The 24,082-nt window shown below is 40.5% G+C and overlaps 1 protein-coding gene across 1 annotated transcript; it reads left to right on the top strand.

Moving 5' to 3' along the window:
• The first annotated feature begins 4,345 nt into the window (after window positions 1-4,345).
• On the top strand, window positions 4,346-22,476 carry LOC136014407 (elongin-A-like). The gene is made up of 11 exons (XM_065679168.1): window positions 4,346-4,516; window positions 11,815-11,871; window positions 12,614-12,726; window positions 13,789-14,488; window positions 15,895-15,994; window positions 16,831-17,004; window positions 17,632-17,729; window positions 18,528-18,708; window positions 19,200-19,323; window positions 22,017-22,132; window positions 22,257-22,476. The coding sequence occupies exons 1-11, from the start codon at window positions 4,361-4,363 to the stop codon at window positions 22,316-22,318; spliced, it is 1,881 nt and encodes a 626-aa protein (XP_065535240.1). The 5' UTR covers window positions 4,346-4,360; the 3' UTR covers window positions 22,319-22,476.
• Window positions 22,477-24,082: the final 1,606 nt, after the last annotated feature.

The raw sequence follows: 24,082 nt of genomic DNA, 5'->3' as shown, positions 1-24,082 counted from the left end.
CTCTGGGCAGAGGGAAGGAGACCAGCTGATGGGGATTCACAGCCATGTCCTATTTATTGGATTTAGGTCACTGCTTCCATAAAGACTTGCGCTGGCTTTCAAGGATACTGACTCACATCCCCTGATGTATTTGCAGAGAGATGTGAACTCCAATCTTCTGTCTTGCAAGAATACCCTAACTTGTGAGTTATATCATACACCAGAATAACCACCACCTCTTGCCTGTGAACCTCAGGAATAATATAAAGCCAAACTTCCACATCACAGGAGAATTTCACCCTATGGGAGAGATAAAAGGGGTGTGAGTGACTGCACGGGAAGGGAAGGATATTGGAAATGAATGAAGGAGAGGAATGTAAAGCCAAGCCTTCCCAAAAGCATGAAAAATAGGGTCACAGCTGTGAAAAATTAAGGACAAAGCCTTAGAAACCAGGGAGGTTGTGAGTGCTCCATCCCTGGCAGTGTTCAAGGCCAGGTTGGACGAAGCCTTGGGTGGGATGGTTTAGTGTGAGGTGTCCCTGCCCATGGTGGGGGGGTTGGAACTAGATGATCTTGAGGTCCTTTCCAACCCTAACTATTCTATGATTCTATGATAAACTTCTCCTGAATATACAATGTATTTTTTTTTCTCATGTGCAGATTCCTACTGCCTAAAATATACAACTCAATACACTACCAATTTGATACGTAGAATGGCATCTATCGTCATCTTAACACATTTCAATATATTTCAATTTAACAGTTCAACCTAATTGTAAAATTCCTTGCATGGGACACTTAACTTTTTTTGAAGCTGCAGTGATTTTTACACAAAGAATATTCGCTGCTGTGCTTCATGAGTTTTAAGAACTTGCAAAAACTACTTTTTGTAGATAGATCAGACATATTTCTAATACAGGACTCCCAAACACACACATACCAGTGAACCCGAGTTACTCAGTGTTCCCTTTTCATGCCTGAAATAAATTACTATAAAACATTTTGATATTGAAGTTCTTAGGATTGCTTTTATGAATTTTTATAATTTTAAGATGTCCTAAAAAGCCAACATTTTTCGGAAAAAGATTTATTTTCTTTTCTTAATAAAGGGGACACTAGTTCTACAGAATGAATATACTTCCATGATCTGTAAAAAATAAAAGATTATTCTAAGTCTCATATCATACCTTTAAGATTTACTAGCACACTGTAAAATAAATGTAAGTTGTAGGCAGTTTCTACAAAGCTGTTTCAACATCCGTATATGATTCATTGTTGAAAAAACCCACACAAATGACAATGAGAATATATCCCCACTGAAAATACAAAACTAGTATCTAATTTCCAGAAACCACTGAACATGCTTTGAGCTACGCAGTATAGCGATGACGATCTTGTGGGGCACGTCCCAACATCTCAATGCACTAACACTGACGCAACCTCTGCCATAGTTCTCAAACATCTGCCATAATTCTCAAATTTTGTCTGTATGCTAGGGAAAAAACCCATTGAACCTTTAGTTACTTCATCTTCAAGATCAGAGGAAAACTGATAGCGCACTTGGCATTATGTGGCATGCAAGCTGATCTTGGAACTAGTCATACCATTTTCCATTAATTTGTACACAACAAAGTCTTTCAGAAAATAACCAGTACCAGGATTAGCTGCATATCATGACACATTTTTAGAAATCAAATGTTGATTTAATACGTTTTTTAATTTTCAGATTTTCTTAACATTGCTTCCGTTATATTTTGAAAATAAACTCTTGCATTTCTGCTTATTTCTTTTCCAATTTAATTGAAATTAATTACTATAAAACATTTTGATATCGATTTAAGTTCTTGGAATGACATTATGAATTATCCTCTCTGTTACAAGAGGGAATAGTACTTTTTGCCTCTCTGGCTGTATTGTTTTTGGTATGAGTGAATCTTGGGGAAAAAATATGTAATTTGCTCCATAATCAACTGGTCTATGTGAGTGACTAAGCACAATATGATCAATCCATGCAGCAGTAGCAGGTCATGCAGTAATGTTTTAACATTTTTAGGGGGAAAAAGTCAGAATGAGCAATAGGAAAAGTTCTCATATCAGCACAGACAGGCTTTAAGGCAATTGTGACCACGTTTTACAATCCATGCACAATAGTTACTGCACTTTTTCTGGAAAATGTAAAGACTTTTTTTTTAAGCCAGCATGCTTCGAATTGCTGGTGGAATGCAAGCATCACAGCATGGCCACATGGAGACCTTACCTTGGTCAACTGAAAATGTTTACAAAACTCATGCTCAGCTTTAGATCATGACTACTTTGTTTGCTCTAAGCCCTTTGTGTACACTCAGCCAAAGACTATGCAGTAGTGCATGTCAAAGACCCTAGGATAGTCCTGACAGGAGTCCCACATTGATGCCAAACAAATTCTAAAAATCAGCATTGGACAGCACTTTTGAAGAACAAGTAAACTTGGAGTTCTTTCCTCTGCCAGTTATGATAGACAAGAAGAAAAATACTGCAGTTAGATCTGGGCTAGAAACACTTTTCTTGTAGGAAAGTTTTTCAGACTTTTTTTTCTTCACTAGCAAGAAATCATGGTATTTCAGAAAAACTGGGCAGAATTGCAGCAAAGAGATTTTTCTCATCTCAGAAAACCCAGTAACTTTATAATTAAGGCTTTCAAACAATTTATGGGAAACCCAGCTTCAATTACATAATCCATATGACAGTCTAAGCCTCAACTTCCCTACTCAAAGCTTACTTTAACCATAATGATGGTGTGGGCTTCTCCACTAGCAGTGAAATCTTCCAAGATTTCTTCTGCATAAATGCCACTCTGTGGAAGTAATTTCACGCTATTAGGGACAGAAAACTAAAGAAAACGTAACTGGTTGTGGATGGCTGATTTTAGGATAGGGTTGATGAAGTCTTTACACACTGTGAAGATGAGTTAATTACTTCTGTAAAATCGAAAGACGAGCATGAAAACTGGAGAACCAGTCTGCAACAAGGACCTGGATTTGTTTTTTCTATATCCAGCCTGAGCGCTCTACCTACTGTATTGCCCTACCAGCTATTTTGGTTTCTCTACTGATAAATTTGCTATACACCGTGCCAAACTGTAATAAGATCTATTTTGCAAGGGTAGTAACTCTAACATGCAAACACCAGAATTTGGCCTACTTAAAAGTCCCCTGTAATTCAGACTGGATAGGTTCTTTTTAATGCTTCCCCCAAACACTGCTTTAGAGAGTGAAAGGTGTCTATATACCTATTTTAATTGTATCTACACTAACTTCCAAAGAAATACTAAAAACCGCATGGATTTCTTCTAGGAGGGACTCAATGATCTTGGAGTCCTTGACACGCTCACCCTCAGCAACCTCCATGGCAGAGATCCTGTTTCAGTTGAGCAGTTCACACAGCACCAAAGACCAATTCCCTGTCTTACATTTTTTGTGACCTTAAGAAATGACAGAGAAGCCATGCTGGAAGTTGCAGGGCCTGAAAGTGCTTTCGCCATCAGACTCTAAATAAGGTAGAACAAACACAAAACAAATGATGTCCTCTTCAGCCTGAGTGCTGCTTTCACCTGCATGTTAGGACTGCAGTAGGGTGCCTGCCAGCCATGTCTTCAGAGGCTTGGCCTCGCTATTGCTATGCAAGCCATAGTGCTTACGCGCCACTAAGCAGCCTTACAGCCACGCACAGACAACAGAAGCGCCACAGACCTTACCCGTAACTGAACAAGTTTGCACACGCAAACGCGTATGACTGGTGCTAACGGTGTGCCACCTACCACCTGCACCACTCGGTGCACCCCGGGTGCAAAGACCTTTCATGGCAGCTTCTCCTGAGGCTGGCAAGTCTGTAGCGATGGACATGCCTTGCTGCTCTTGCAGGGCAAAGAGTATGTGCCGCGCCATGCCATCCCTTGGTGCAGCCTGCTGTTGCCCACCTCCGCACCCCCGACTCATCTCCATGGTGCTACTTCAACTATAGCTGTGCTTGGTCAGTACCACACTGCGTATTATTAAGTCGACAGAGGCAGAACGAAGAAAATCCTGCAGCCTTTATCAGTGCAGTTTGGTAGCGAACACCAGGTCAGCCGCAGCTCCCTGCGAACAGCCCAGCAGCGCTGAGCCACCTCGGACCGCTGCCTGCCGCCGGAGCCTGCCTCCGCGAGACCTGCCCAGAGCCCCGGCCCGCACCGCCTCTCGGCTGGGCCTGACCCCCGCCCGTAAGCCCCAGGGGAAGCTCGGGCGTAGGCACGGGGCGGCTCGGAGGGCCCGGCCGGGCGCACAGGGCACAGCGGGGAGCTGAGGAAAAGGTGGGCACCGCCGACCCCCTCGAGGGCACGGCCGGGCGAGCCTCCAGACCGCCAATGGCGCGGCGGCCGCTCCTACAAGAGGGGCGAGGCCGGGCAGAGAGAGCCGGCCGCGGCAGGGAGGGCGCCGTTGCCATGGCCGAGGGGCGGAGCGCCGCGCGGCGGGTGCTGGAGCTGAAGCGGCGGCTGGGGGGCGCGCGGGAGCCCAGCCAGGTACCCGCGGCTGCGGCCGGGGTGCGCGCACGGGGCGCCGGGGCTGCCCCGCTTTCCGCGTGCCCGCTCAACGCGAGCGGCGGCGGGCGCGGCGCTGCCGCTGGCGGACGGAGCCCCGGCGGGGGGGGCGGCCCGAGGCCGCTGGCAGGCGCCGCGCTGAGACGCGGGGGCCCGGCCCGGCCCGCTTCGGCGTTGGCTGCTGGCCCTGCCGAGCAAGGAGAGGGGTGGGCGCGCCCAGCGCGGCGGCCCGGGCCACCGCGGGGGGGTCCCTGCGTGAGTCATGGCCCGGGGCGCCGTTTTGTTTCCGTCCCCCGTTGTGACGAGGAGGGGCTGAAGGAGGGCAGGTGGCTGTCGGGTCGTGCGTGGTTATTTCCTGGGTGAGGGCTGAGGCTGGCTGTGGGTGGTCAAGAGGCCATGCGTGCAGTCAGGGGATGAAGGAAAATGAGGCTGCGTTCTTGTATCTAACCTCTTAGATGTTCTTACATCTAACAGCACTGGCTGCGTGAAGTCTTGTCGGCTTGGCCAGAAGGTGAAAATGCAACAGCAAAGGTGCTAACTTTTGCGTTCATAAGGGCTTTTCTTGGCGAAATAGGTATCTCTGCTTTGTTCTAATGGTGTGCAGCAAGAGGAGTGGGAGCTGTAACGCCCTGCGTTCTTATTCCTGGTGCTCAAGACCAAAGCTGCTCTTATCTCTGGGGAAAAAAAATAAGATCAAGTAATCTCTGTAGGGTAGTAGTAGCTGCAAGGACTAGATAAGGAGTACTTGAAGCAAGCACACATCAGTGGGGAGATGGATCAGAGCAGCCTGTGGAAGTTGTGCTTGACACTCTTGAAGTACAGAGGCAGATGGGGAGATAAGCGCAGGCTACAGGGCAGCTGAGGTGGGAAGAAGACGCCCTCATTCTCTGAGCTGCAGCCTGGACCCTGAAGGGAATGGAAGCAGAGTGGTATGTGCCAGATTGGCCTCAATGTATTGCGAAGTAATTAATCACATTTGACTGAAGAAGGTGTATTTAAAAGGGTGGGTTTTCTTTGAGGATTGAATTCCATTTGAAAGTACAGAATGCATTTGCTGTGATAGATTTCTAAGACACTAAAATTGGATACAAGTTTGTAGAAGTATTTGGATCTGAAGGATGGCAGCGAAATGTAATCTGTGATGCATTTGGTAGTTAATGAATTTGAGAAGAAGCTTAGTTATTAAACATACCTACTGTGTCTTTTCAAAGTGTGTGTATGTATGCATATATAGAAAATACTGATTCTCCTAGCCAGTAGTGGCTTATCTTTCTGAATGACAATGCTGTAGGTTTTATCTGTGCAAAATGCAAATATCTGTGCAGGTGCTGCTTCTGATGTTTCAATTTGCAGTTCAGTAGACTTAAAATCCCTTGTGCAACAGAAGTTATCAGATGTTACAGTCTTTGACTTTTTTTAATGCCTGGGGTTGGTGTTGATACACTGTTTTGAACAAGAGATTGAAAGGGAAAAGACAAACAGTTCTAGAAGCAATTAATTTTTAAGTGATCCCAAGCCGATAAGCTTCAAAACACATTCAACTCAAGTGAAAAAATGTGAATAGCCCCATAGATGGGTTCCGTTAAGGAAGGAGATGCGCAGTTTTTGTAGCATGACTTCAAGCAGGTGCTGCATAAAATGAGACTAATGGTGGTGCTGCAGCACTTCTGCTGTCCCTGGAGAAGCTGTCTACTGAAACAGAAATACTTGCAAATAACAGGGACTAAGGAGTCGCTGGGGAAGTGAGAAACTCATAGCCATGTATTGGCACTCATGAATTGCACTGCTTGTAGAAGGTAAATCTAGTAATAGAAAATGTGATTATCATGTTTAAAGGCAAAGAGGAAAATTTTAGGTATGTGTGTCAGCATTACCTATGTGTGTGTCCAAGTGTTGGTGGTGTCAGATATTTCTGTACTGGAGAATAATATTTCTTGGCACTTCTTAATACTTGCTGAATACTTATTGATCTGATAGTGATCAGAGAAGATGCAGAACATCAATTGTTCATGTCAAAGGCTTCTTAATGTGTGAGGTTTTATAGCTACCCCAGTGAGTTTTCAGAGAATTGACCAAAGAATGAACAAAACAAATGATTTAGGTATTGAATGATGCTCAAGGTGCTACACAATTTCAGCAGGAGAGGAAAAAAAAGTACTGTGCTTTTGTTTATACAGGTAAATGAAATCATCTTCATTGAGATTGATCATGGAGGAACGAGAACAGCTGCATGATGGTGCATATAAGATGTACCTTACATAGAATTAAAGGATGGTGCCATGATCCATGCCACTTTATGAGACTTTATGTAGATATGTCCTGCCAAATTTATCTCAAATTATATTCAACTGACACCAGCTGTCATAAATATATGCAAATCTCTTAAGGCATTTGACTTGCTTCTGTATGGTGCTGATTACAGTAGCAGTGATATGGACCTGATGTAATACATAAAATGGATTTCAGTTGTACTTACCAAAAATAAGTGCTAGACCTCATGAAAAAACAATATGCATTGGGGTGAGAGCTGTTTATGCATCTGTTCTGGACATGCTGCTACTCAAATCTGTCTTAATTTAGAAGACAGCACGTGGAGTCAGGAAATGCTACAAATACTGGAGTAATTTGTGGTGAATGAAGGGAGACCCTTCTAGAAACCAGCTCTGGTCATGTGCTAGGCTACATTCGTTTGAACAGCATGCATTTTAACATGGCTCAGTAGAAAGTCACAGCTAGGAGCTATGAATGTAGGTCACTCGGGATAGGAAACTGTATTTTGGAAAGCATTGACTCATAAAATGATTCGGAGCTCTGATGTATTACCAGTTGAGCATGAAATTGCAGCACAATGCAGTGGCTTATGGAGTAAATGCTATCTTTGGGTAGCTTAGCAGGGTTATGTTATTACGGCTATATAGTATTAGAGGGACAATTACAGGAATATTATGTCCTGTTCTGGGGACTGTTTTTAAAAACAACACTGCCAAGCTGGAAAGATAGGCAGCCAGAGAATGGCTATAGGTCTGGCTAGCATAACTTGCTGAAACTGAAAAACCAAGGTAAAGTATGTGATTAGTGTTTACGTTTGTATTGTATAAGATGTTTGAAAGAAACATTTCATTAGCAGAAAGAGATCATTAGATTCAGTAGCTGGAAACAAAACTAGACACATTTTTTTAGCAAACAGTTGTGGTGCTGTGTTTTGGTGGGGGGTGTGTGGATTTGATGGAGGGCAGAGAAATAACTTGGGAATGTGCTGGGTTTCCTAGCGTGTTGTCTTCAAAGTCTTGGTGACCTTTCACATGAGGGGTCTAGCTCAGCCAGACGTTATGGACTTGATGAAATTCCATGGGCTATGTTACAGATCAGCATGAGCTAATCATGGGGGTTCTTCAGAGAGAGAGAGATGCAGCTAGTGGGCAAGGAGGGAAGGAGAGGAAGCAGGAAAAAGCTACTGGGGTGAAATGTTGAGCCAGTCCCTTGACCACAGAAGGTCTGGGGGTCTGTTAGTTCGTCCCATCCTTTCTGAGGGTCCAGGCTCATGTAGAAAAAAAAAAAATGAGGAGATTGTACAACACTTGTATAAGGGATAATGGCACAACACTGGTGCAGTGGGAAGAGGTCAAACTTGGCACAGTTGGGATCTGCTGTTATCATCACTTTCAGTTTTGACTCTGAAAAATTTTGTTTGCTCACATGCTTCTTACCCACTGCTCATTACCATTGCTCTCTGTTTTCCAGTGTCTTCCTGCTTTCCCTCCTTCCCTTCATTTTTAGCTTCCTCTTGCTCCTGTTGTCACCTTTGTTTTTGTCTCAGAGCAGTATGAGTGTGCCAACTCTTGTTTGTCCACGAGGCTCTGCTTCTGTTGTTTGTTGCATGAAGATCTGTGTCTTGGGCTTGCTTAGAATGCTGTTTATTGTAAAAACAACAATCCTAGAAGCTTTGGATCATTCTTTAGAAATCAGTATTTAGGAATTACATCGAATAGTTCAGGAATTGTATGTAGAGATAACATCTATGTTCTTTGTAATTTATGATTTTTTAATAAACTTTACCTTCCGTGAAGTTTACCATCTCTTTTAAAGTCAATAGAGTTTTTCCATAAGGGTGTAGCTGGTAGTGGTATGAAAGGTAAAATAGTCTGAAAACCAGTGTAAGGTTACTTATGTGTTGTGTACATATGGAAGAACTTGGAGGAAGAGAAGTTACTGAGTACAGTCCAGTGAGGTGAGAGCCAGATGGGCTACAAATGCTTCAGTGAAAGGTATGGTTAGAGCAAGGCACTTGAATGGTCAATCTTCATCTTGTTCTTGAAGGCCTGCTCAGAACAAACTTAAGATAAATGCTTTCTCTTTTTGTCTTATTTTCATAGAATCATAGAATGGTTTGCATGGAAGCTACCTTAAAGATGATCAAGTTCAATCCCCATGCCATGAGCAGGGATGCCTTCTACTAGACCATGTTGCTCAAAGCACCATCATACAATAATTGTAATGTTCTACCATATAAATATAATGACACCAAAGTTTGTTTCTAACAAACTTTAGTTTCAGTTACAGGCTTTACTCTGTCCTGTGCATCACAGTATATGTTTCTGTGGCCTTCGCTAAAGTCTGATAGATATTGGAGCTTGGCGTATTTGCTTTAAAAAGCAAACATCCATGCTTAGTCTGATAAATAAATTGGAGCTCTTTAGCAAACAGGATAAATATACACAAAGTTTCTCTGCCATACTAATGTTCTCCACAAATTAAATTTGCTGATTGTGTTTGTAAATATGTTTGGTTTTAAGTGCCAACAGCTTGGAGATGGGTAATGCCCACTGGCAGGCTGGAAGCTGCCATTTACATTGCCAAGTTACAGTACAAGGCAAATGGCGCTCTCTTTCCTTTGGTGGTTCTGTGCCTATATAGCTGCTGATGTCACTGTGTCTTGAGTAGTTCCCTGCTTTCAAGAGATCAGGATCACTTCTAAAAGGCTTGTCAGAATGTTTGATCAATGCTTTCTGTTTTCTTCTTAATGAAACCCTTTTGTGTGTCTTAATTTGCCAAATGTGAAACACATTTCAAGTAAGCAAAATGAACAGTGTGGTCTTTGGTTTAGAAAACATAGAAGGTTTTGTCTTTCATTAAAATGTGTTGACTGCTTTTGGACATACATGTCATCTAGGTGCTTTTGTAATTTAACCTGCTGGATTGAAGTTGTATGAATAGGAATTGCCTTCTTCCTGAATCTGTTCTTCTGAAATAAATTCTCTTTATGAATTAACATAGCCCGAAGCCCATCCAAGAGGGAACAGTCAAACCCCCTGTGCTTTTTTTGTAACTTGATGGAAAAATATCTTCCAGTGTTCTTCCATGTGCAGATGTGTCTCTTGTCTGTGGGATTTATTCCCAGGGGTTTACACTGCTTCAGTCATCCTGTATAGCACAATATAACCTGTCAGCAATGGGTTACTGCAAAATTAATAAATAGGGATATATTTTTAAATTAAATTAAACCAAACAAAACACCAACCTAATTTGACACTGATAACACAGTTTGTAATGCTTGTAATTAACATTGCAAGCGATTACTATGTGGTTTTTTTTTTTCTACTTAAGCATCTTTGCCACACATTTTTTCCCTTGTGGGACTATTTAGATGTCTTCAGGTCTTTAAATGTGTAGCCTATACCTGTGATGCATCTGGAAACAAGTTCAATGTTAAGCTTGTATTCTTCTCAGAAGGAAGAATAGCTCTCTTGCGATGCAAAATTCTTTTTAACTTCATTATATGTAGTCTTAAACACAACTTGCTGGCTCATGGAGTGTCTTAAACAGGAGGTAATCAAAGCTTCACATGGCTTTTGTACCAGTTCTGAAGTCTTGCTCAGCAAGCTTTTTTTTGTAGGTGTCCTGCCATTTTCTACTTAAGTGGGAGAGGGTTGATTTGCTGCCTCTGGTTTTAGGTGTATGTCTTACCATTACAGCTTCTCTCATGTTTTCCTGGGCTATGAAGCATTTCTCCTGTATTTCTCTAGGTCTCAAACACTGTTAACAAGGTGGATGATTTGCAGTAAGAACTGCATATCAGGCATGTGGATAGAGCCCACAGTACACAGTGAAATTCAGTGTCAAATGTATGATTACATTACTAATGCATTATAGGAACAATGGAACTTAAAAGAGTAGAGAAAAATATCCCCCATTGCAATTTGTAAATTGCTGCTTCAAGTTAGCTACTTGCTTATTGTAGTACCTCTTTTGCCTCCTGCAGCACCATTTCAGAAGCAATGTCTGATATGATAAATGACAGCTCATTGGTTATTTAAGTTAGCATAGCTATTACTGTCATTAAAGGTTTCTGGTAGTTTTCTGGGTAGTCTGTTTTGCATTCCTGCAAGTTCCTGCCATTGCATTTAAAAGGCAATGATCTGAACAACTTCAGGCTTTGTGAAAGCCCTAAGAAATGCTGTTAGTGCAATTGCACATTAATTCTGTCATCTACATAACATAGCTCCATGGAAGATTGTGCAAGATAAGGCAAGTTGAATCTGACTCTGGGGGTGCTGTATACCCATTGCCCAAGGAATTGATTATATTGCCAAAGAAATTTATACTCTGCTTATGAATGAGACTTTTGTGTTATTAAAACACTTCTCATAGGAATATGAGCGTTTTGTATTTAAAAAATTCTTTTTTGTTTTGATGGAAAACACTGAACTTTGTAGCAGGTGCGCATTTTATCAGTGTGAAACAAAACAGCTGTTGTAGCTTGAGCTTGGTTTTTTAATGTACAAAGTGCAGTTAAGCTTTCAAAACCTTATTTTTTGCCAAATGGGCTCCCACCTACTCCATAGGCGTTTCTTGGCCTGGGTGGGTGGAAAAGTGGTGCTACTGACTGGGAGACTTGCTGATTTTTGCGTGGTGGTTCTGCATAATGCAGCTTTTCTATTGGTTCTGTGGCAGATAAGGGTCACTGCTACCCAAGGAGTGTGGGCATGTGTAGGTAGCCTGTTCTACAGGTGTACTACTGTATTATTGATCTTTTAATATGATCTATGGTAAATTCATACCTACTGGATTTTCTGCTGTTACTGAAATTGAGGGGTTGGCAGAACTATCTTGGTTCATAGTTCAGACTTCAGACACAGCCCTGCTGTGCAGTAAAGGAGTACTTACATGTTCCTGGAGTTCCTTGGTATTCCTTTTAACACTATTGAGTAGTTTTGGATTAAATGTGTGAGTCAGAATGAGAAAAATAGAATAGAATTTATGAATCTGATGCTTTCTTCCAGATTATAGAAACACTTGAGGCACTACACAATTTGGATATATCACTGGATATTCTAGTGGTAAGTGACCAATAATACATTACTCTTCCATAGTGACTTACAGTGTGAATGTCAGCAGTCTGCAATCGTAGAAGCAGAGAATGTGTTACATTCTGTAATTTGAAAGCCTTCAAGTCAGTTAGGGGAAAGAGATGTTTTACAGCTGGGGACTCCACATATTTTTAATGCATTTGAAGAACATAAATAGGCTAAATGCTAATGTGAAAATAATTGTACTGGGGAAAACAGAAAATGACAGGTTTTAAATATCCTTTTTTATTTCCCCTGTGGCTGAAACTGAGACTGAGATAGTCATATGAACTCTGCTTCTCTAACTCCTCTACTACTGTTGTGGTTAAGATGCATTTTGCATTATAATACATCTGTCATATGGCCTCTCTAGTATGTTAAAAGGTACCTGCATAAGCCTAAAGGGAATTTGAATTGATAAACCTAATTCACTGGAGCAGTATGGATTTTGTGGGCATAAGCATTTGAACCAAGTGTAATTACTGAAATAAATACAGTTAATGGAAGAAAATGACTTCTTAGTTTTATGTATTAAACCTGCATTTTGTTCCCCATATTTATAAAATATCTACCTTCAGTTCTGTTTGTGGCATAAAAAGTGTGTTTATTTTTCAGCTTCCATAAGACTACTCTGACTACTATGTTGATACTGTTTGTAGTGGTTTTAGAGAAGATTTTTTTGGGGATGTTGTTTGCTTTATTCTGACCATCTTTCTTGCACTATCTTCAACAGGAAACTGGCATAGGCAAAACAGTTAACAGTTTTAGGAAACATGCCACTGCTGGGAATATAGCTAAAACCCTGGTGAAACAATGGAAGAAACTTATTCCTTCTGAAAAGAAAAGGTAGGTGAGCTAACTTTTTTCTGAAAATTAATTATACTGTAGTGTAACTTTATAAAATGCAGCTTGGAAAGCTTAGGAAAGTGTTTGAAATGACAAGTAAGCATTAGGACAAATGCATAAATTGAGTGGAAGAAATGAATTTTGCTTTTATAAAAAATCAGCAGACAAATCAGAGTAACCAGTATTGGTTAAGTAGCCATCCAGCACTCTCAGTTCAACTTCTTCTTTTGACTGGCACAAGTTAAGTCCCAGCTGATGCAAGTGGGACTAAGACAGTGGTGGGCACTGCTCTTCAGTGCAGTAGGAAGCTTGCTCTTTCTTCCCACAGGTGGTGGTTAAATGAAGTAGCTCTCCAGTGGTTTGGCTCTGTAGAGGGCTTTCCTATAATGCTGTTAAAGTGGACTGAGAGAGGCTTCCAGTACTGGAGGAGTCACACTGAAGAGGTGTTACTACTTCAGAATGAAGCAGCCACCACCATCATGTCCAGACTAACTATGCTTCAGATGTTTTGCAGACCTGACATTTTGAGGCAGTTGAGCTGAGAAAGCCAGAGGTTTAGATTAAATAGTGCATTTTAAGTCTGAAGTTGTTCAAACAATGGGAAAGTGGAATACCAGAAACTGTGATAAGCAGGCTGACCTGTTGTAATCTTTATTGCCTCCAGAGTATGTCATAAATTCTGTCTCTTCTTTATTTCAAGTACCATGTCTGTGTTATAAAGCATGCAGCAAAGCTTGTGTAAAAAGTGGTATCCAACACCCTGTAAGCATTTCAGGCATGTTTTCCTACTGACAGTTATTATTGTACCCCCAGCTTGTCTTGCTGTCAATTCGTGTTGCAGTATTAGTGGTGCTGGACCCAGGAGCTGCTGCTTTGGGGTTCTATACTGATAACAGAAGAATAAGAGCACAGCAGAGCACAGGTCTGGGGCTTCTAAAATTATGATGCATGGTGTGATTTTAATGCTTCTAGTTTTATTAATATAGGTGAAAAGATTGGTTGTTCAGGAATTTAGCATCTGGTGTAGCATGGAATGTGTTTGTTTTTTTTTTAATGTTTCAGCACTCACAGAGAAAGAAAACAAAATACTGAAAAAGATGAGACAAAATCTTCTGTTTCCAAGGAGGCTACACCTTCAGAGAAGTTCAGAGCATCTGTACCGACCTCCAGAAGTTCTGACAGTGCTCCCAATTCAAAAAAGTTGAATAAGCATCATACTTGTAGTGAAAAGATCCACCAAGGTAGAGATTCTGAGTCTCAAAAAGAATGTGATAATAAAGAATGTAGCAACGGTGATTATGACCATGCGTCTCAGGGTACCAGTCCTCAAGCTAAAGAAAGTGACTTCAAAGAGAGAACCTCTACAGAGAGCAAGAATTTTTCAAAAGAGCAGCATTCCTCTGTAGCCAATAAAGACTTACCGCAGCTGAAGGAAAAGCCTAGAAGGGATGCTTCCAAAAAGAGGAATCCTAAGCATGTGAAGAAACCAAAACAAAAACTTGTCCTAAAAAGCAAAGCCAAATTATCTAGTGATGAGGAATTTGAGCCCCCTACTATGTCTTTTGAATCTTACCTTACTTATGATCAGGTTACAAAGAAAAGAAAGAGGAAGGCTTATTCTACAGGTGCACAGCCAAAAAAGTGCTCTGAACAGAAAGACAGCTTATTACTACAAAAGACTTCAAACTTTTCCTCTGTGAAAGAGGGAGGGGAAGATGTAAAAAAATGTGAGGATGCTCAATTGGAAACTCCCAATAAAAAGGTAAACCATTGCATGATTGAGATAATAGTAAATAAACTGAAGATGAGTAATGCTTTGGACCCCTTTTCAGTGAAATTCAGCTGTATCTATTTTCAGCAACAGCTTGCTTGGCTCTGACATGATGGTTGTATTGCAGTTGCTAATAATTGCAATAATTGGGGTGTACCCCTCTCCCTCCCCCTCCTGATTTATTGCATACTGGCAGTTTACAATTGACTTGTCTTGTATTTTTAAGATGATTTCCAATGTGGCAATAGTCTTTGATCTCCATAAGCTAATCTTCTGTTTACCTGCAAAGTAAAGGTGCTTACTTTTGGAAAGATATCCCCTTCTTCCGTTCTTGACCAGCCTGGCTTGTGACTACAGCAGTCATTTGTGTATAGCACAGTCATTTTGTCAGATGCTGTAGTTTGTAATAGTGAATGTTAAGATACATGGTAAAATTGATCTTTCTTTTAAGGCATTGAAGTAAACCACAATACAGCATCTAAAAATAGCTTATATGTTTGTAAATTGAAATATCCTAGTCCTTGCGGGAGATGAGGCTTAAACAGCTCCTCTGAGACAAAGTAGATCTAAATTGTGTATTGGACCTTTTAAATGAAGCCCTTTTGTGCACTGGGAATTAAGAGATACCTTCAGTCTTTACTGTGATGTGAAAGCTCCAGGCTTTACCTGTTGTGGTAGATCTGCAATCTGAATGTGATATCTTCTGTCCAAATAGAGAAATACTAATGTTGAGGCTTGTGTATGATACTCTAGCATAAACTGAGGAAAAATCTTGTATGTTCAAGCAGTTGTGAAAAGTTATTAAAGATACTGAGATGAAGTTCAGGGTGATGTAAGTTTTGGGCTGTGCCTAGTTTACAATTGGAGTACACCTAAAACCCCATTTAGATGTTCATATGATGCCAAGCATTTGTAGGGACCTGTACTTGCCAGATTGCAGTATCTTTAAACTCCTTTTTAAGGGGTTATCTGTGGAAAACAAATAGGCTAATCAGTTTATCCAGTGCAATATAGGAGACTTAGTTTGCCTTTAAACATTTAATTGTGGTTTTGTCATCTTGTGGTTTTGTCTCATTCACTGCATGCCTCTAACCTCAATAGTGATTTATCTGAAACCCTGTTAGCTGAACATATATTCTCTGTTCTTTAATCCTTTTTTTATGCACTAATTGCAAATATCCCCCTAAGATCCTTTTGTGATGTAGTCTTGGTAAGTAAGATATGAAAGGGTGTGCTGAAAAGTAATCCGGTGACTAGATTTTAGTGCAGAAAAGCAGTTATTCTAGTTATCATAGTTAACTTAATGATTTGCTTAAGGGCTGTTTTTGTAGCTTATTTTAAGCCTCAGTAAACCCAGATTTGTAATATTGAAGCAATGTTTCCTTGTCTGTGCACAGGCCAAGGTGGCATCCCTCCAAGATCTTCTTAATACTCCACTGCCTAAATTTCTGACAGACATCTCAATCTCATCTCCCCCATATGCTGAAGACTTTAAAGGTAAGTGATATGCAAGGCTGATAAATGTGAAATAGTGGAGGTTTTTACAGCTCTATGTGGAGACATTTTTATCCCTTTTTCTAATTAAACTATATTAGATCATCTGTCCATGGCAAAGAAATGCCGTGCCTTCACTTTCTCATCTGTAGAAATCATGTTGAAGCTGAAGGGAGTTATAAAGGCTCTTACGGCTTGCTGAATAAAGAAATACTGTTGAAGGTTATCACAGATGTAGAGGAGGCATTGATCAGGTGGTAGTTCTACAGGCTCCATTTGTCTTTACTCCTGTCCATACCTTACAATAGGCAAAGCCTTAGTAGGTACTACCTAAGATAAAACAAATATAAGAAACTCTAGGTCCACCTTCAGCACAGGAACTTTCTAAGACCTTTATAGGTCAGTGACACAAAGTGCTGGTGGTTCCCCTAGCATCTTTTGTGAGATTTCAGTGGTTTCGTATCCATCTGGTCTTGAAACATCACTGCTACTGCAGCTTCTGGGTTCTGTAGGGTAGCTCAGGAAGATCAGTAATGTGCTGCTGACTGATAACAGAGTAATCTAGATGTGAATACAGCTCACATAAACCTGGGCTAAATTACATAAGGCTGGTTTGAGTTGATGCAGCTCACTTGCAATGTGCATGCTGGGTTGGTGTTAGACTTCTGTAACACGTAATAATACATGTAAGGGCCCCAAAACTAGTGTGGTAGTGTTGTATTTCAAGAAAAATGAATATGTGTGTATCCTACCAGCTGTGTTTCTCTCAGAGCTGAATGTTTAAAGTATTTTAAAATGTCAGGAGATAAAGGAATCCCTGTCTGATGTTTTGTTTGCAGCTTCCATAGCACCTGTTGTAGAAGCACCCCAGCAAGTCAGTGAAACAGTTCAATTCACAGGACGGAGACTGAACTCTAAAATGCAAGTTTACTCTGGCTCTAAACCAGCCTGTCTTTCAAAGATGCTTACGCTGTATGAACAGTGCATTCGTGTGCTTCAAAATAATATTGATTGTGAGTACTTTTAGGGATTTGTAGCAGACTGTGCCTGAAAGTGTATCAGATTTCTTATTTCTCCATTGCTTATATCTCCAGCAACTGGCCTGCTAAAAGATACTGCCTCTCCCTGTAAATGGTGCCTTGGAGCAGGTTGAAAGGCGTGTAAATAAAGTGGATTTACAGCGATGCTAAAATGTACCTTTGTTTTGAAAGCTTACCTTCTCTTAAAGCTCCGTTTTTTTTTGGGTTTTTTTTTTTTTAGTTAAAATATAATGTCCTGTGGGTTATAAGCCAGAAAGCCTGCTGATATTTTTTTTTTTTTTCTCCTCAGAGACGGTTGCTTACATAAATAAGAATGGGTGATCAAGAAATTGTTTATTCCCTTGTGTAGGCAGAGAGCAGTGATGCACATAGGTAAAGACAGGGCAATAGCTATTCAAAGATGCTTCCTCCATCCTCAAATACAACTGCCAGTTGGTATGGATCTGCTGATTTATAAGTGTTTTCATAGCCTGACTTCAAAACATGTGTTCTGTCAGTGCATGCTATAATTAACCTGTATTCTTATTTTTTAAGTGTTTGAGTGGTGTTACCCACTGAGTAAAATAAATGAGATACTAAAAGTACTGTCCTCTTTTGTAGCACTGCATGAAGTAGGAGGTGTGCCCTTTGAAATTCTTGAGCCTGTGCTAACACGTTGCACACCAGAGCAGTTGCTTCGAATAGAGGAATGTAATCCGGTAATTTCTGCCTTGTTAAAATCAGGGGACCATGGAGGACATGAGGCATCTGTTTCTGCCTTCCTTGTACCTTTTGTGATAAAGTTTCTCCATGGGTTATACTGGTTTTCTTTTTTCAGTACTAATGTCTTTGAATTTAGCTGTCATTATCAAGCTTTCCTTTCTCAAGTGTTAGGATTTAAAGCATTTTGTAGAATTATTATTCATGACTAAGTGAAAGCCAGTGTGGGTAGAGAAGTGGTTTTGTTTCCAAGAATAAGGAAAAAGAGAATTCTGTGTTTACTGCTGATGTAGCTGCGAAAGTTGTTATAGAACCAGCTGTTTCCAAGTTAAACTGTTAAGGCTGAAAAGCATGCCAATTGGGAATTATCTGGGATGAGACTTCATGTGTGGTAGATTTATCTACACTGTTAGGACTTTGGCTCTGTGGTGCATTTGGACATGGAGTGTTCAGCACTGCATAGCGTAAGTTGGCCATTTTTCTGCATGGCTGAAGTTGAGATCTGAGGTGGCCTGAGCCTGTGCTGGAAACACAACTGTGGCTTGTGAGCATAACTCACTAACTCAAGTGTAGAGATCTACTTTATGAAGCTATGTGATTTCTAGACTGAAGTCAGTATCTCAGCATGGTGTTTTCACTCTCCATCTTGGGGATACCTGTGGCAGCATGTGTGGTGGGATTTGTTCTGCATCTTTCTCCACCAGGGGATTGGAATTTGTCTACAGGCTCAGCTAACAGGTATTCTTAAAAATACTATTTTTAAGTCTTTGACTTAAGATACCTTGTGTTCAAATTAGACATTTACAGAAGAATGTGACCACTTGTGGAAGAAACACTGCCAGAGAGATTTTAAAAGCAAGAGCCTCCTGGAGTATGAGTCTTGGCGTGAAATGTACTTGAGACTGTTTAATCAGAGAGAAGAAAAACTGAAGACACTTACAAAAAATATTATTTCAGCTCAGTCTGAGAAACCAAAAGGTAAAATCTGTGGCTAGCTTTTACACTTAAAAAACTCGGTTTCTTCTGCTATCCTTGACGCTTTATATATAGGTTTTAGTGATTTGTTTTCACTGAGCACTAGTGCTGTACCTCTAAGAGAAGACATCAAGGAAGAACTGTTCCTTTTATCTTACAAGTTACTCTAAAAATATGCATGCAATAATACAATACATAACTGCATAATACTTGCAGCATGCAGTAGACAATCTTGCCTTACTGGTTAGAATGTGGATTCTAAGCAGCAATGCAAAGATTGCAAATGTAATTACAAATAGCAATGTTAAAAAGAAGTACTGCATGCAGTCTATATATGATTTGCCATGGGTCAGTTACTACTTTGATACCAGATTCTGCTTTCCTGAATTAGTTTTTCCTAAATTTAAACCTAGAAATTGCCACACAACTATATTATCAACTGAACTTTGACCATAAAGGGCAAAAGAAGTCACATATCCTCTTTTCTGTATTAGGCAGGCAAGTAAAAATGGCTTATATGACCAGTGCAGCAAAACCACCAAGGAACATTCGCAGGCAGCAAGAAATCCATGGGACAGCAGGACCTGTCACCCAACTTCATCCCATAGAGAAGTGCAAGTAAGTGTTCTGTACTATGCTTTTAATTTTAGATGTCTTTTGTCAGTGCAAAAGCTTGCTGGCAAAATATTTTTGAAGTTATAAATGGCTTTCCACTTTCTTTTTTTAAGCAGCTAGTGAATAGAAACTAACTTGCTTTTTAAGCCTTTTACACTCCTGCTGCATATGTGTTGCCATCACATGTTTCTCCAAAGTGCCGATGATGAATTCACCATTCCAATGGGAGAGTGAGTGGATGCTCCTGTTTTTCTCCACATTACACTAATGCTGTTTGACATCCTGGGGGGATTTCAGTGTTGATGTTCTGTGTTTATAAACCTGTCCAGTAGCCTCACATGTTCTCTTGCTTTCATAAAATCCCAGTCAGCTGCCTGGAGTGATATAGCTGACTCAGTGAATCTCTGCAGCTTTTAATAGTCCTGATGGCAAGTTTCTGCTTTGGCGGCTTAAAGGAATGTTTGGAACAGTCAGGCTGTACTAGTAGTAAACACTAGTCACTGGTGGAACAAAGAACTGGGATTCCACAAATGTTTCCTTTGCACAGCACAAAGCCAACATTTCTTTGTGACACTTTGCTTCAGAGTAGTTCAACAGCCACAGAAGCCAAAGCCGAGATGTGGTGTTTGTCCTACTGTTCCTGCCAGCCTAATGAACCCTCTCATATCCGAGAGTATGGCTGCAACAGGGAGATAAAACCTGTAGTACCAGCATCTACTTCTTAACTATGTGGAGACAGACTACTGTCTTTTACTGCTTAAATATCTGTTCTTGTATGGAAGAAAAAATCAACAGTTTGATTCTGAAGCACCCCATGAGTTGACGAGTCCATGTACCAGCAGCTGGACCATAAAAGCTATGAAGAGTGTTCATACTGTCTGAATGTGGGTATCTTAAGCTGTGGTCACTCACTGCTGTTGCTGCTGGTGAGCATGGTGCACTCCCTTGTCCTCACTGCCTGTGGTTTTTCTCATGTCAGCATAACTGCTCTTCAGCTAGCTCTTTCAAAAAAGTTGTCCCTTTTGGAACTGACAGGTGGAACACTTCTTATTAACCTGAATATGGGAACAGTTATGCAGGTTGATAAATAAATTAGTCATAGATATCTGGGAACAGGGAGGATAAAACTCAAGCTGCTGCAGATGTGATGCAAGACTGACTTATAGCTGAACACATCAGGAGAGTGATTTTAAGTTGTTGCTGTTATGATACTGCAGTGCCTGTGGTTGTGCTGAGTAATTGACTGTTCTTGGGCACATGAACAAGATAACTGAACTGTGCTGAGCTTAAGGAGCATGGGTGGGGGGATGACCTAAAAAACCATGGGAAAGTGTGCTTTTTGTGAATTTCAGGAACTTGGCTTAGCGGAGCAGCCTTGACTTTACTGCTCAAGACGGTGGTGGTATGGAGCAGGATTGACAGCTTGGATATAGAAATTTCTTAAAATCAGCTTTTGCACCAGATACAATGTTTTTATAGCTGCACCTTTAGCTGATGAGCTTGGAAACCTTTTTTTCCATAATGTTGCTGTTTTCAAGGGAAAGATAGCTCTCCACCAAGGCAGTAGGCTAAGGCACTTCAAGCTAGGTGTTTGCTTTCAGCTGCACTGTGTGATGTTGTCTCTCTATTGTGACAGACCAGCCTTCCAATTTAGGTGCTTCAAGTGCAGTAGTGTAAATGTCCTTTTTGCTCCAGTAATCTCTGGAGCAGTAGCTGAATGATGTACTCAAAGTCCTACACGCTTTTTTTACTCAGGCAGGATAAATTAGGAAGACCTGCTGTTGTGTGAAAGAAACTGTAAGAGTGTCATTGCTTTGTCGTCTTCAGAAAACAAGACCTTGTTTAGGCACAATAAGTTTGACTTTATTGCTTTGACCATGTCCTCTGAACACCTATTGGTTTTGCAAGTTGTAGAATTTTTACAGATGAAATCTTCACTTAAGAAGCTGATCTTGCAGGACATAAAAAGGTCCTGTGGCAGACATGCAGATCCCTAGCAAGCCGCTGTTTGCGGTTCAGTGTGCAGTGGTGTATATGTGTGTGTGTGTGTGTGTGTGTATATATATATAACTGGCAGCAGATGTCAGTGACTGGCTCTGAGGTGCACAAGGCTGCACAGATTGGTGACGTCATGCTGACACTTGCTTTAATACTGCATTGGCTTGACTGTCTTAAGAGTAGACATCAGCTCTGTATCTGTGTCTGCCTCAGTTCTTGTCCTGTTGAGGATCCTAACATAATATTTAGGGTGAGTTACTGTGCCTTTTGCTAGACATTCCTACTTGTAGGGGAAAAAAAAAAGGAAAGGCTGTGTAAATTTGCCCTCATTTTCTGTCAGAGAGGTAGTTAGCAGTTCACCTGTGTTCCAAGAGAAAAATTAACACAGAGAGCAAACCGTAACACAGGGTATTATGAATCACAATGGCATTGCTAAATGTTTTAATCTGTCACAAAGTCCAATAATTTAATTTTAAAGATTAGTAAGATGCATCAAATCTAATAAATGGAAAATTTGTGCAAGAATGGAAATGGACTAGGTGACCAGTGAGATCCCTTTTAATTTAAAATATCCTGATTTTTACATGTCTTAAATGTTTCTGATCAGTTGTTTGCTTTTTGTTTTCCTTCTTTTCCCAAAATGAGCCAAAGCAAATAGTAGTTTGATATCAAACACTTTTTTTTTTTTTCTTTTAAAGAACAAAGATTCCAGAAAGCAGAAATAGAAGGAACACATCAGATCCAATCCCTGCTGGCAGCAATGGAAGCTGTAGCTCAAGTGTAATGACTCAGGATGGAAAGAAGCCTATCAAAAGTAAATGGAATTTACTAAGATCATAAAGCTGTCTGTTAATATATGCTTAATATTATGCTAGTATAACTTTAAGTCTCTTACAGCTGTAATCCTAACTGGTCTCTTTGTTTTGCTGTTATTGAAGAAATCGCACCAATCATGAAGAAAACTTTGAAAGCATTGAAGAGTAGAGCTGGACGACGATAAAATGAGGCTACATATTTGAAGTCTGAGTGACTATTTGTATATCATGCTACAGCTAATGCAAGTAATGTTAATGCAAACATTCTTCACTTCGCCTTAGTTAAAATAGGTATGAAATACTGCAGGGGCAAATGATTTGCAATAAAAATTGAAACATCTGAGTTCCTTCATCTGCTGCTTTCTTATTCATAAATGAGGAAGACTGAACTGAAATAAGGTCAGTACATGCTAATGACAAATAAGTTTATGTGGACTTTTATAGATGCTGTTTTTGTCAGTTTATGTACACATTGGATAAGCTTTTCATGGAAGCAGTTAAGCTGTAGGTATATTTTGCCAGGTCTAAAGCTAGCTTGTAGTGTACTTAATTACAATTGCAAAGAGGTCTTGTCAGCTCTTGCACAAAAGGGTATTACAAATATTGCTTGTCTCACTAAAGCTTTCCTAAAGAGACTTTCATATTTTTCTTATGAAAACAACATTATTTGACTGGATTTTAGTTTCTCCTCTTCCAGAAACAGAAGACTGATTATAAGACAGTCCTGGAGCTGACCTTCTGACCTGCTGGAATGGGGCTGTGAGACATCCTCAGGGCACCACATGTTTTTCAGCCCTTTTTACTTAAGCAATGACCTTTTAAAGGAGAGGTAGAAGACAATGTTTAAATTTAAATTGCCTTTTTTTTTTTTAAAGCAGGATTTATATACTACTAGGGTAAATAGGGCAGGCCATGACAGTAAGTTAATGAAAAAGAATGTTACTTATGAGCTCTGTCTAGTTGGGACATTTTTGGTACAATAATTAAAACCAGACCTGTCATTGTGTGATACAGTCTAAAGGCATTAAGCTCTTGTATGGGAGATAGCATTTTAGGAACAAGCAGAACAAAGAGAAACCAAGAATGTAATCAGTTTTATGCTATGGTCATCTTTCAGAGCTTGTGAAGAGCACTTCATTTAAGTTTGGAGATGAGGGAAAACTTGCGTTATACTCTGATCTGCTGCTCTCAGCCTGTCATGAAGAGGCCTAGCTCACAACCTTGAATGAGCCTTGTGTGTTCAAAGTGAAAAAGCCATTTGGTATTGAATAGCTATCCTTTCAAGAGTTGTGCTGCTGCAGTTTGGGGTTGGTCTGTGAATGGGTTTGCTTTTAGAAATTAGATATTTCTTTGTAGTTGCTTCATCTAAACCAGTTCACTTGCACAAATTGTGAGTCTGACTTTCCCTTGAAGGCATGGCTTACAAATGGAGGAACTCTTTCTATAGACTGCAGTCAGTACCTGCAAATAGGTCTTGTGTTGTACTTCTATGGGATTTAGCATCCTAGAGTTCCTCCTGAAGCACAGGGTAAGATCATCATGGAAATGGTTGCTGTCTCTTACTCCAGACACCTTATGTGTGAATTTTCTCACCATCCTATAAATATTCAGGTAGACTACAAAAATACTGCTACTAAAAATGGCTTTTACAGTCAGTTAACATAGTTGCCTATACATAACAGCTTGTGCAAATGCCCTATTTATAGAAGGATTTTAAGTCAGCAGGTGTGCTACTGTGTTTTTTCTTTTTTTCTACATCCATTATAGTTACGCTAAAAAGAATGAAAGAAGAAAACAAGGGTGTTGACCTGGAAATTCTGTAGGGAGCTTTCTCCATCTCTGGGATCAAAACAAGCATTAACTAGTAGGAGAGTTAAGAGCAGTGTCTGTCGTACACATGTGACAAATCCTTCTGGGAGGAGCTATTCAAGACTGAAACCTAGCTGAAT

This window comes from Lathamus discolor, chromosome 5 (assembly GCF_037157495.1).
Source record: "Lathamus discolor isolate bLatDis1 chromosome 5, bLatDis1.hap1, whole genome shotgun sequence".
Classification (NCBI taxonomy): Eukaryota; Metazoa; Chordata; class Aves; order Psittaciformes; family Psittacidae; genus Lathamus; species Lathamus discolor.
This window is presented reverse-complemented; position numbering and strand designations above follow the sequence as displayed.

Bases quoted from the DNA above. Each gene is read 5' to 3' on its own strand.
- LOC136014407 (XM_065679168.1), top strand. From the start codon at position 4,361: ATGGCGCGGCGGCCGCTCCTACAAGAGGGGCGAGGCCGGGCAGAGAGA. The intron at 14,489-15,894 runs GTAAACCATTGC...GTCTGTGCACAG, and splicing joins TGGAAACTCCCAATAAAAAG to GCCAAGGTGGCATCCCTCCA. The intron at 15,995-16,830 runs GTAAGTGATATG...TTTTGTTTGCAG, and splicing joins ATATGCTGAAGACTTTAAAG to CTTCCATAGCACCTGTTGTA.